Source organism: Pteropus alecto, unplaced genomic scaffold, assembly GCF_000325575.1.
Source record: "Pteropus alecto unplaced genomic scaffold, ASM32557v1 scaffold92, whole genome shotgun sequence".
Classification (NCBI taxonomy): Eukaryota; Metazoa; Chordata; class Mammalia; order Chiroptera; family Pteropodidae; genus Pteropus; species Pteropus alecto.
Window position 1 is genome coordinate 5,038,347 of NW_006432447.1, and position 14,513 is coordinate 5,052,859.

General features: G+C 34.7%; 1 protein-coding gene and 1 pseudogene across 3 annotated transcripts in view; both read left to right on the forward strand.

Moving 5' to 3' along the window:
• Nucleotides 1–14,513, forward strand: part of STAG1 (stromal antigen 1) — a 333,229-nt gene that overhangs the window by 160,557 nt on the left and 158,159 nt on the right. For all 3 annotated transcript variants that reach the window (XM_025043566.1, XM_006907217.3, XM_006907218.3), the window contains one exon: nucleotides 54–130. In XM_025043566.1, coding sequence (XP_024899334.1) covers nucleotides 54–130 — 77 coding nt within the window. The remainder of the gene's footprint in view (nucleotides 1–53; nucleotides 131–14,513) is intronic.
• On the forward strand, nucleotides 11,227–11,343 carry LOC112476012 (annotated as a pseudogene).

The following is a 14,513-nucleotide window of genomic DNA, read 5'->3' on the forward strand; positions in this document are numbered from 1 at the left end:
AACGTTTAGAATGGAATAGAAAAAGATTAACTGTAAAATTTGTTGTCCCACAGGTACAGTGAGAATAGAGATGTTTCGAAATATGCAGAATGCAGAAATCATCAGAAAAATGACTGAAGAATTTGATGAGGTATAGTATTTCGATATTTATACAAATTGCCTATTTATACTTTTTAATGGTGGGAATGTTACTTATTGTAAGTTTTGTTTTGATTTGGTGTTTAGTATAAGAGAAGATATACTATTTTCTCATGTATGTGACAATTCATGCTATAATTCCAAAATTAATGATCTCTATGGATTTGATTACATTGCATGGAGTTAGTACTGAATGGTGGCTGGTAAGCATAAGAAAATTAGTGGTATGAGGTAGAAGTTGATTCTTGACATTCATTTTTGAAGACCTCCTAAAATCCCCAAATTTACAAATACATCTTCAACGGTTTCATATTCTGCGGAATGCTGGTCCTGTTAAATACTTTAAAGAATAAAGGAATTTGAAGTCAAAGAATTGTGAGCATGTGCATATTATACCTGTCTTAGCGAGCATCAAAGAATAAGATATTATTTTAGGTTCTTAAAAATCTTGTTGGCAAAGAACCTGGTTAACTTTAATTCAGAACTCCCAAAACTATTTTATGAGGATCTTACCTCTACACCCGTGTATGTGTAAGTAAAACATAAATGTCACTGAGAATATTGTGATTTACGTTTATAATACATGTTTTCTCTGCTAGTCTGCATGCTTTTCCGTTTTCATTGAAGTATTCACTCAAGTAGTTTTACACAGATTGTATGTTAAACACTTTCACGGTTTTATTTCTGTATTATATTTATAGTGAACTCATTTCATGCCATGCTTTAGGCCACTATTTATTCCAGTTTTAACATTCCACCTTTTGATGTTGTTTTTCTTTTTTCTTGTAGATGTTTCTTTTTCTTGACTTTCAACACTAACAACAAAGATTGGTTTTCTGCTATGGCCACTCTTTCAGTGTAGTGGACTCAGGCTTTTTATTGTTATCAGTAGTACATATTTTTAATTAAAAAAAGTACCACACACACAAACACACATTGCACAATATATGTCTTTTTCATCATGTGTTCTCCTTTACTTTAGCAACACACATCAAAATATTTCATGTGCACCTTTACAGAAACATTCTGTCAGTGTCTTCCAGGCTACTTAGTCACATTCCGTGGGAAGTAGGGGAGACCTTACATTGTGATCCATGCATATGTAGCTCCATAATCGATTGTCTTCATTTCTGTAATCCAAAACAGCTCTGAAATTCCAAAAGACTTTTTTTAGCAATTTATTTGGTGGCAAAACCTGGCCTCAAGTAACGTGGAGCTATTTACAATTTTTATTTATTCCAGTCAGTGTAAATATCTATATGTATTGCTGGTGAAAAAATAATATTCTTGATTATAGCGGCTGTCCCAGATTCTGTTGTGGTATGATGTAATATAACTATATTAACTTATGTAACTAAAAAATCAGATTCTGAAACATTGTTGTGGGACAACTTGTCATTAGAAATATTTTTTGTTGTTGCTTGGTGAGTTTATATGTGGCAAATAGAAGATAACAAAGTCAGATTACGGTATAAGTGGCAAGTTTACTGACCAGCTACTAAACTACCTTGCCATGTTTGAAATACAAGTGATTCAGGTTACAGATTCAAAAGCATAATGCATTTTGGACCTTCAGGACACTAACACATGATGGAATGATTTTAAGAGTTTATGACACTAGTTCCGAAACTTTGCTGCGCATTAATATCACCTGGGGATATTTAAAAACTACTGACTCCTGGCTCGCTCCCACTTCCCTCAGACATTCTGATTTAATTTGTAAGGCATGCACCTGGGTATAGAGATTTTTTTTTTTAAGCTCACTAGATGATTTTAATGTGCAGCAGTGTTTGAGAACTACTTTTCTAAGGGAAATAAAAAGAGAAAGCCAAAATTTTATATGAATAGTTTACTGTTACCAAAACTGATAATAAGTGAAATGTGACATATGAAATTTTTGAAAGGCACTTATTTCATATTCTTAAATATTTTTTCTCCCAATATTGAAGGTTACTGACCTAATCAACAAATACTTTTAACAGATGCCATTCTAATTTTTTTTTGTTAGTACAGCTAACACAGCTTTTGATTATGATTAGAATGTGTTTATTTAAAGCACAGTTATATATTAGATGTTTTATAAGGCTGTTCATTTTATCTTCAGTCACTTTAGCATGTATTGCTCTTTTGCTCTTCTATATACACTCAAGAAACTGCATTTAAATGCTTGCATATTATTGAATATACAGTATTTTCTTGTTTTTCCCTTCAAAATATTATATAGGTCATTTAGTCCTTTGGGAGTGGAGGGAGGTTAGTTTTGATTAATTATATTTTGTGGCAAAATTCTGAAAGCTTCAATGTTAAGAATCATTGGATCCCAAGATCCTAGAACAATGTCCATTTCACAATGAATAGCCATTAAAATTTTGCTCAATGAATGAAAATAATGTATTATAGCAAAGGAAAGTAATGGCGACATGGGTTAGAAGTAGATTAGATGCAAGGTCTTTAAATTTAGAAAAGGTAGTTCAAGAGTATGTTGTTGCCTGTGAAAATACAGTATAGCTTCTATTCCTTACTGGTTATAATGTTTGTAATTAGATAATTTTTTTTGAAGCCCTACAAACTTGCACACAGCCAAAAGTGATTTGTAATTGTAATATCAACCTAATTTAAAAATTTATTAATTCCCAGAGCAGTCTGTAGCTCTTCAGAGTTAAAAGATATACTTGGTTTCTATTGGAACCTACTGATGGGAAGTAAAGCAAAATATAAAAATAATTCTTCGCCAAATTATTAGAATCACATCTCTATTAGAATCCATACTCTTAAGTATATTTCCCAAAGCTCAGTTTTTATAGTTCTCATATTTTTAAGTGTGACATCTAAAAAAGGAAACCTTTACAGCATGTTTGATGTGTTCACTTAGTACCTTCACTTCTTTAATTTTTTTGTGTTTCTCAGAATTATGAACAGATTTTATGTCTTGTCCTTTTCTATAATGATTACAACTTAATAGCTTTTTCTTTTCTTGTTTCTAATATGAATTTGTTTATTTAAACTTAAGTATAGAACATTTCATTTGTTTTTCCCTTTGAGCATTTTTAATCAAAGAATTAAAAATTTTAAGAAATGTAAATATGGCTAACTAGTATACAAACTGAGAAAAAATGTTAAGGAAATACCAAAGATAGGATAGAGGAAAGCTCAAATTATCTTGATTCCCAAAGTAAATATTTTTCAGCCTGTATTCTTAATAGTGAAAACCTGTAAGGCCAGTTTCGTATATAAAATTATTGTCTCCTTTCCCTCTCCCTCTTCCACAAACTCCTTCTCAAAAGACTAGAGTTCCTATCTTATAGGGAGAGTGCTTAAGAAGTAACTGACTGGTGATTGTTTCATATGTTCTCAGTATTGCACTAAGTCTATTTCCTAAATATATAATAGATAAAAATAAATAAAAGTTTTTTTCATTTCTACCCTTGGTTATTCAGAAGACAGATTGTATGTATAGTCCTTCTTTATTATATTACGGTATAGTTTGCATCTTATAGTATTAAATACACATACTACTAAATCAATTTCTTTTCAGATGTCATTGTATAATCATGGCTTTAACTTTTTAAATGTTTTTATTTTTCAATTACATTTTGCATACAATATTAAATTAGTTTCAGGTGTACAACATGGTAATTAGACAAGTATATAACTTACAAAGTGATAACCCTGATAAATCTAGTACCCATCTGACACAATTCATAGTTGCTACAATATTATTGACTATATTCCTTACACTGTATTTTACTTTCCCATAACATTTTGTAAATACTAATTTATATTTAACGTCTTCCCCCTTTTCCAGCCCCTCCCAATCTGGCAACCATCAAAATGTTCTCTGTATCAATTTGTTTCTGTTTTGTTTGTTCATTTATTTTCTTCTTTTGATTCTACATGCAGTTAAAATATTGTGGCATTTGTCTTTGTTGGACTTACTCCACTCACCACAATACCCTCCAGGTCCATCTATATTATTGCAGCTGGCAAGATTTCATTCTTTTTTTATAGCTGGGTAATATTCTATTTTATATATGTTACACCTCTTCTTTATCCATTCATCTATTGATGGACACCCAGGTTGCCTCTGTATCTTGGCTGTTGTAAATAATGCTGCAGTAAACATACAGATTCACATGTCCCTTTGAAATAGTATTTTGGGTTTCTTGGATAAATACCCAGAAGTGAGATTACTGAGTCCTTCTTTGTCTCTTGTTATATACCCTTTGTTTTAAATTATATCTTGTCTGGTACAAGTATTGATATGCCAGCTTTTTATATTTTTCATTTTCATGAAATATCTTTTAAAATCCCTTTACTTTCAATCTGTATGTCTTTCAATCTGAAGTGAGTCTCCTGTAGGCAACATATAGAAGGGTTTGTTTTCTTCTCCATTCTACTACCCTATCTTTTGATTGGAGCAATGAATCCCTTTACATTTAAAGTAGTCGTTGATAGATATGTGGTTAATGCCATTTTATTATTCATATTTTTAATCTTATTTTTCTTGTTTTTAAAGAAATCTCTCTAACATTTCTTGTAATACTGCTTTGGTGGTGGTGAACTCCTTTAGCGTTTTCTGGTTTGGGAAGCTCGTTTATCTGTCCTTTAATTTTAAATGATAGCTTTACTAGTAATCTTGGTTGTAGAATCTTGCTTTTCATCACTTTGAATATTTCCTGCCAATCTCTTCTGGCCTGCAAAGTTTCTCTTGAAAAATCAGCTGACTGTCTTATGGGAGCTCTCTTGTAGGTAACTAATTGCTTTTCTCTTGCTGCTTTTCAGATTCTCTTTGTCTTTAACCTTTGGCATTTTAACCATGATGTATCTTGGTATGGGCCTCTTTGAGTTCATCTTTTTGGAACACTTTGTACTTCTTGGGCTTGTATGTCTATTTCCTTTATTTCTTCAAATAGGTTTTCAGTTCTTTGCTCTCTCCAAGTAAGTCTATATAGCAGGTCCTTGAAGAGGAGCTCCTTGCATGCCAGCCACTCTCTGTATCACTCAACCAAATCTTTGCTGGTTTTACAGCCCGGAGTTGTGTAGACTTCTCTTCCTAGTACTGAAACCTCAGACTCAGGGGCCCAGTGTTGGGATGGGACCCCTCACCTTTCCAAGAGGACCTCTGCAGTTGATATATCCCCTGCCACACATGGGTGTGAGACCAGCCCATTTTACATCTCTTACCCTCCTACCAGTTTCGAGGTGGCCTCTTCTGCATGTCCCCTTCTGTTTACCTAGACTTTGGGCAAATCCCAGTGATGGTTGTTCTGTAGTTTACTTGTGATTTTGATGTGGTTGTGAGGAGGCAAGCACAGTGTTTTATATATTCCACCATCTTGACCAGAAGCCCTGACTTTAACTTTTATAGTGATGTAAGAAGAATTTGTGCAGGAAGTCAGTGCCACCACATTTATTATTCATTTGTTATTACATATTAAGATTTTTTTCTTTTTCTCCAGAAATCTGTGAGTTTCTAGTTTGTGAAAAGTTAAAAAATAGTATAAACCATAAATCCGTTGACTTGGTCATATGTAACTTACAAAGTGAACAAACCAGTGAAGACTGCCATTTCTAATGTCAACCCCTTTGAGCACTGAACTCTTCTTACTGTTCATTTGAGATACTTCAGATACCATTTATGACACAAAACAATCTGAAATGTGGACCTAGGGAGGCCATGCAAGGGTTATTCTGTATATTAAACATTAGTAACAATTTGTTCTTTATTTTTAATTAAAAATAAAGAAAATTTCTTATATTCTCTTGAAATATACCACCTAGTCTTGTGTTGTGCGTATCACCTTGGAGATGGCATCAAGTTGAGGAAGGTAGACAATATTAAAGAAAGGAAGCAAAGTTGGAAATGAGAAATGCCAAAAGACAAAGGAAATAATCAAGTAGAAAAACTCCTAAAGACTCAAGAAGTTGTAATCAAGTCGTAATGTGAAAAGGTATAAGAGGAAATAATACTTGCAATGCAAATTACTGGAAACAAGAGGGAAAATGTTGAATAATAATAGCAAATACTTCTGTGTGCCAGGCACTATTGTAAGTAATTTACATATATTTAACCCTCAACATATTTATTGTTATTGTTGTCTCCATTTTACAGATGGGAATGCTGAGGTAAAAGGGAAAGAAACTTACCTGAGCTAATGCAACCAGTAAATGCAAAGCCTAGAATTGATCCCAGACCATCTAGCCTCCTAAGTCCCTACTTGTATAAACTAAAATTAATTTTATCCCCCAAAATTAAGAGACCAATCAAGATAGTATAGAAGGTAGATGCTGTGCATGCCTTCTCTCGCGACCACACCAAAATTTTAGCAAAATTGCAGAGCGGCCATCAATGGTAGTTGCCTGAGGTCTGGCTGAACAGAAGCTCTACAACTAGGGACAAACATAAGAAGTCACCTCAAACTGGTAGGAGGGGCAGAGACAGGAAACAGCCTGGACCCACAGCTGCATATGTTGATGGAGAATCGGGAGGGTTATCTTGGCTGCAGAGCCTCCTCCCCCACCTCAGGAGAGAGTGTTCCCAGCCCTACGCTGAATTCCCCAGCACTGAGTTCTGGCACCAGAAAGAAAAGTCCCTACAATCTCTGTCTGTGAAAACCAATGGAGGTTGTGGTTGAGTGAGATGGAGGGCTGTGTGAGTTGTAGGCATTCCCCTTAAAGGGCCTGCACTCAGACTTACTTGCTGACAGATCACTCACTCTGTGCTCCAGTGCTGGGGCAGCTACTCCAGGAGTGCCAGGAATACACTGGGAGACACTGGTTGTCGGAGTTCAGGGCGAAGGCTGGAGAGGCAGCTCTCTCTTGGACAGACGTTCTGATAGTATCCATTGTTTCTTTGCTGAGCCCTCCTCCCTCCTAGCGTGCAGATGCAGGCACTGCTGTATCTCAGTTACCATCAGCCTATATAACACAGGTCGCTCTGCCCAGAGGATTCTTGGAGACTCCACCTCTACCAACTTATAGGCCCAACCAAGCCATTTCCAGTAGTTTATTCCATACAAATGGCCTGTCTTGGCTCTTGTTGTGGAATTTCCTAAACTCTCAAAGGCTCACAAAACCCGAAGAAGCTGCATCTGGCTTCAGCATACCCAGTACCTCTTGCTAAGCAGTCTCAAACCCTGCACTAACAGCAGCCAGCCTTGGTTCCTTTCTTGGTCTCTTGAGGCACCTATAAGTGCTGCATGGATACCTTGGTGTCTCTTACCATGTGGCCCCAGAGTTGAACAGCGTGTGGCTAAATTTGGCCTATAGCTGGACCCCTTCCAGGACTGTGCCACTGGGCCCCATAGCATACTTACTACATAAAGTCACTATGCTAAGACTGGGAGACTTAGAAGCCCTAATACATAATTCATAGAAACAGGCACAGGGAGGCAGCCAAAATAGGGAGACAAAACAACATGTCTCACATGAAAGAACAGAACAAAGCTCCAGAAAAACAACTCAATAAAATGGAGACAAGCAATCTACTAGATGCAGAGTTTAAAACACTGGTTTATAAGGATGCTCAAGAAACTTAGGGGAAGAGGAAATGAACTTAGTGAGAACTTTAACAAAGAGATAGAAAATGTAAATATGGAGATGGAAAACATAAAAGGGAACCAGTCAGAAACGAAGAATACAATATCTGAGATGAAGAGTACATTAGAGAGAACCAACATATTGGACAAAGCAGATGATCAAATCAGCAATTTAGAGGATGGGGTAGTGGAGGACACCCCATCAGAACAGAAACAAGAAAAATGAATCCAAAAATGAAGATAGTTTAAGGAGTCTCTGGTCAACATCAAGCATAATAACATTGCATCATAGGGGTATCAGAAGGAGAAGAGAAAGCCAGGAATTGGAAGCCTTTTTGAAGAAATGATGATGGAAAACTTCCCTACTTTGGTGAAGGAAATAGACATACAAGCCCGGGAAGTTCAGAGAGTCCCAAACAAGATGAACTCAAAGAGGCCCACACCAAGACACATCATAATTAAAATACCAGAGGTTAAATACAAGGAGGAATCTTAAAAGCATCAAGAGAAAAGCAATTAGTTACCTACAAGGGAACTCCCTTAAGACTGTCAGCCTTTTTAAGAAGTACAAATTGGTAGTTAAAAAATAGTCATGGAGATATAAAGTATAACATAAAGAATATAGACAATAATATTGTAATAACCATGCATGGTGTCAGAGGGATAATAGATTTATTGGGATGATCACCTCGTGAGTTAAATAAATGTCTTATCACTATGTTGTACACTTAAAACTAAAATAATATTGTATACCAATTATAATTGAAAAATTATAAATATTATTAAAATAAACCACAAAATTTAATTTTTTTATGCACACCAAGGATAGCTAGCTAGCTAAATTAATACGATCAGTCATTTCTAGTATGCAGATGAGGGAGGCAAAAACTCTTAAGAGGTAAAGTCTATATGTGTCCATGCAGCTGTTATTGTTCCAGGATGTTTATGTTTTAGCCTTGAGCTGAATTTAACCACAGGTTTAGCAACTTATTAGCAGCTCTGAACTGAGGTACTAGATGTGTATAGGCTGCATAGTCGTCATAGGCCTCACTTCCTTATTAGCTTCCTGTCTCCATTTTAGGGCCCACTGATATTAGTTGATTTCCTTTTAGAAATTTTGTTTTACATTTTCCTCTTTTGATCAAGATCTTTCCTTGAATCTGGCATAGATCTGTCAGGAATATTTGGTCCCTCGTTGCCGGGAAAGCCCATTCCCAGTGTGTCCTGTCTTACATAGTGAAGGATGAGATGTTATTGTAGAAGATGCCACAATCATAGGGACAATGGCCACATTGGAGCAACAAGAAGGTCCCAGGGAAGTGAGTCTTAGGCATGATCCTTATCTGGAATTATCTTCAATCAGGATTTCAGTTGAAGGAAGTCATTCTTTCCATAGCTCAATTAAGCATTTCTAGTCTTTGTATGACTGTTATCTGAGTTTTTAACAGGGATATTAAAGACCCTTGGATATACAAAACATCAGTAGTTTGAAAGTAAGATACATCATACAAATCAGAACAATAATGAGTAGAACAATTTGAACTCAACCATTACCCTATTCTGCCTAGTATATAACGGCAAGTGTATAATCTAAAATAGCTGGGGAAATAGTCCTCACATAATAGTTGTGCTCTTTCCATTTGTACATCTTGGGTAATAAAATAAATTTCTAGCTATTTTTATTGTGAGTGCCTTATGACTGATGGAACAAGTTATGGAATTAAACTAGTGTTTTTTAGAGGGACCAGTTATAGTCTATTAATTTATATTAAGTCTTTTGGGATTGAGTTAAAGTATTCCCCATTGCAATGTCAGATCATCCACACTCATGAGAAATATTTTAATGAGATATTCATAAGCCAAAGTATGACTCAAGAATAATGTTTTTATCATGGGTACTAGATTAAATCCCCATCTGGATTAGTCATGATCAACTATATGTTGAAGTTACAATTACAGCCTGGTAATTTAAATATTTCTATCCTTCAGCTTTAAAACATCTACAAAATATGACTCTCTAATGATATAAATGAATCACATTTATATTTTGTAACATAATTTAATAATTATTAAGACCTACTAAAGCCAGATATTAAAAATTCTATATCTTTTTTATTCATTGTATTTATTACTTTTTATTTTGGCAGATTTTAAGTGAATGAACTATTCGGTCTTGTAGACTTATTTATATGAGATTAGTTTATTTTTGTGTTTGTTCAATAAACATTTATGGAACACTACGTTTAATATATGTCAACTTTTACTTAGGAACTATATATTTAGAGATCGATAAAATTATAACTCTAGACAGTGAGTTTGTGTTCTAAATGGGGAGAGAGCTTTATATACTAATAGCGGTAATACCTTGACAAGTTCAATACTTAAAAAATAGAAGGCCCATTGAGAACCCAGAGGATGAGTTAATTATCTGAGGGGGTGAGGGCCTCGCAAATTATTTTGTCCTAAAAGTAGGTTTTAAAGATGAATAAAAATTCACCAGGAAAACTAGGAAGGAGTTTGCAGGGAAAATGGAGTTTAGGATGTATAAGAGAGAACAGAGAGATACAAATCTGGATAGAGTGAATAATAACCTTGTAGACTAGACTAAGGAAATTGGATTTAATATTAATAAGTAAGCCATCCCCTAAATGTTTGTTTTGCTCCTAAACATATAAGACAGTTTCCTAGATAAATGCTAGAGATACAGAGATGAGTAAAATACAGCTTTGAAAATTATAATAAAATTTTTATAGCATTGACTTGTAGAATTGTTCTTTCCAAATGTATTTTTATATTATTTCTTAATTGGTATACATGTGTGTTTATGGGCCAGTTGAATTTCTTGATACTTTAAAAGTCTGAGGTTTTGCCAGAATTGGAAGAGTTAGCTTAGACTTAATTAGCTGAGGTCTTATAGTAAAGAGCAATTTCTCTTTAATTGTATTATGGCAGTCAGCCAAAATCTGTGTAAATATCTTTATGATTATTTTTGGTGTTTAAAAGTATGATAGAACTTAAAATCAAAACTTTAAGGATAAATTTTATTTAGGTTACTTATAGTTTTCTTTTATAAATATGATTTCCACTGAATCTTTTCAAGGGTAAGTATATATACTTTTCTGTGTTCCTCAACTCAGTTTTTATGCCTTCTGACTTTGAGGAAAAATTAAAATGAAACACTTCTAATAACTGTAGTATGTAAATTCACAGACAGGATTTTACATCTTAAACACTAACTATAACATTGTAATAAGTTAGATAATGCTACTCCAGAATTCGGAATTTCTTCTAGTGACTTTAGGAACTTGTTATCCTCAAGGGGGATAATGTGGATAGTTTCAAGCACTTTTCAATGCAGCCATTTTTTAAGATTACATGTCATTTGATACATACAAAGGAATATATTTAGCACAAGTAGGCTGTGTAAGTCTGCCATCCCCAATTTAAGGTCTCAAATATTAGGACATGGTTCCATAGTGTAGCGGTCAGCATGTCTGCTTTACACACAGAAGGTCCTTGGATTCGCACCCCAGTGGAGCCACGGTCCATGGTCTACAGCCATGCTATCCTGAACAAGCCCCGATGTCTGATCTTGGAAGCTAAGCAGGGTCAGGCCTGGTTAGTACTTGGATAGGAGACCACCTGGGAAGACCAGGTGCTGTAGGCATTAAAAAAAAAAAAAAAATCTCAAATATTACTAATACTGCTGAAATACCTTTGTGCTCCTTCACTCTCCCATTCCAGAGCTTCTCCTAAGAGGTAATCAGTATCTTGGATTTTGTAAACATTTTTTTTCTTATAAACCCATTGGTTATTTACCACTTTATATAAAGTATTCGTAAAGATCCATAGATGAGAGTAGGGGCCAGACATTTAGTAGCATTTCATTTAACTAATTCACACCAATTTGGAGCAGGGCATATTTAAAAGGAGTGATATTGGCAGTTCCATTGCTGCTTTGACTTTATGTGTTTTCCTCTATCTGTGGCTAAGGAAACATTAATTGTCAAAATTTATGATTAAGGAAGAAAATATGTATAGGAATTATTTAGATATCTTACTGATTACTTTAGACCCATTTCTGACAGAATCATTTATGTGATGATTCATTCATTTGATCAAGAAATATTAGAGTGTCTGTTAAACATTCCAAGCATTGAGAATATAGCACTGAATAAACCAAGGAAAAATCCCTGCCCTCATGGAGTTTACATTTAGGTTGGGGGAGAAAGCCAATGAATAAAGTACATAGACAAAATATTATAGTATGACAATGACAGTAAAAGCTGTGCAGAAAAATAAAGCAGAAAGGGAAAAGAGATTGGGAGTGGAAAGATTATTTTAAATAGGAAGGTTAGGAAAACCTAAGAATGTGACCTTGAGTAAAGCCTTGAAGGAGGTGATGGAGTAAGCGTGTATCTATATATCTGGGGAGAAAGACTACAAGGGCAACATGGCCCAGAGGTAGAAGCATACTTAGAGTATTTCGTAGAGCACAAAGAAGCAAGTTTGGCTAAAGCACACTGATTTATACATTGCATTTGATTGTTGTGTTTTAGGACTTTTTCAAAATAAGAAACAGTTCCTTTGCTTTTTTTTTTCATTATATGGCAGTAAATTTTAGATGACAGCAACCTAGTTGTCTTATAAAATATCCCACATTTTTATTTCTCTGATTTTTTTCCTCGTATCATTTATTTCTATAACTCCTGTATTTTGTAACTGAAGGTTAGGTCTGATGACTTCATTAAATTACAGTGACACATTTTTGCAAGAAAATTTCATAGGAGATGCTGAGTACTTCACTTTGTGTCATAATAGGTAGCACATGTTAGGTTGTCCACTTACTAATGATGCTAAATAAGATTGGTCACTTGTTTAAGGTAGTGACCGTTGAATCTTTTTGTAAAAGTACTTTTCCTTTTGCAATTTTCCTTATCAAATTTGGAACTTTGTTAACATTCTGCTTATGCCAACTTGCTGCTTAATGGTTTTAGCTTCCATTGATGATTTGTTTCTGAAATTTTGGATTTGAATGTAGAAGCCAGTGTGGCCTGAATTCTGGAAAATGGGTGTTCTATATCCGTTGTTTATGATTAATGAGAGTCATCAGCCTCAATTTACAGGCATCTCTAAACAAGAGTTGTGCCTCCTACAAGGGGTCAGGGGCAAAGAGTTCTTTCTTTGTTCCCTATTGTGAATAAACCCACCCAGTAAACCAAAAAGAAACAGAAGTCCATTTTGTCTGTCAGCCACTCACTGCAGTAGATTTTATTTCTTCAGTATTTGAATATCACATCCTTCCCATTTTGTCCGTCATCATTTTTGCTGTCTTGGTTTACGTTCTCTTCCTCCTTTGTTTTAGATCTATTGCAAGTGGTATATCTCCTTGCTCCTTTCCTCCACCTTCACCTCTGACTGTTCTTTATAGTGAAACCAAAAATGTTTTTTAAAGCTCACATTTGTTCATGATATTTACTTGCTCAAAACCCTTCAGTGGCCAATCATTGCCTCTAGAATAAAGTTTGGCTTCCTTGACCTTGTTTATATAAATAAGGCTTCCTATCATCTGGTCCCATCTTTCTTCTGGTCACTATCACAGCATCTATTTTAGTTTGCCACACTTACAGCAGCACATTTTTGTACCTTTATTTAAAGTTCCTATCAGTGTATTTAATTCACTTATTTTTGTGACCAATTTCTGAATTAAAGTAGAAGTTCTTTGGAGGGTGGGAGAAACAGGGAGAAGTTGAAGACTATAAACTTCAGGTAGTAAGATGAATAAATTCTGGGGCTGTAATGTACAGCATGGTGATTGTAGTTAATAACATTGTATTATTTACTTGAGAGTCGCTAAGAGAGTAGATAAATGTTCTCACAAAAACAAAAACAAAAACAGGTGATAGGATGGAAGTGTTAGGTAATGTTATGATGCTAATCATTTTAAATATATAGGAGTATCCAGTCAATGTACACATTAAACTTACACAGTATTATGTATTAATAATATCTCAGTAAAGCTGGGAAAAAATAAAGTTCTTAGAAGAATATCCTTGTTTTGCTCATCTTTGTATGCCAATGACCTGGTATAGAGCCTGGAGCATCTATGTTGCTCAGTAACTGTGTGAATAGATGGTTGAGTGGGCAAACAGTTGGGTGGATGGATAGTTTCTCCAAACAAACGTTTGCAAATCACTGTTTTAAGCAATGTCTTTGGGTAAGTCTGTTGAAATTAGTAACCAAAAGTCAGTGTTTCACCAAAAAGCTTCTTTCTGCCTTTCTATACCTGTTTCTTATTTGAGATATTTTACCTTTTCATTAGTTTATTCAATAAATTCCTTGTGCAAAGCATCATTTATAACACTGCCCTCAAAGAACTTAAATATTAGTTGTGGATAAGCATTTAGGTTACTTGATTATTATCTTTATTTTATTATTATTTCATTTTCTTAGTTCTTAAAAAAAGAAAAAGACATTACTGCTTTGCAAAGGGAGCTAGTTTTTCATACTCATTGACTGTCATTAACTAGACAATTCTTTTTACACAGCATGTATAGTGTGTGTAACAAGGAGAAATTTATAACTGATATTAGAGGAAAGCAAGAAACTGTTTATTGAAGTGATACGGGAGACTTTTTCCAAAATGTTTTTCCTCTTACTCCCATTATTTGCACATGATACAAAAATTAAAAAGGCATGCATTGTCAGTCTAGTTAGAAATTGAGCTAGGTTTATATTCTGTTGTTGCTGTCATTATCTTTAGTTTTCCACAGGCTTCAGATTTCTCTAGTGGTGTGGTGCTGTTGCCTTGTGCTTAGGATACCAGAAGGTTTTTCT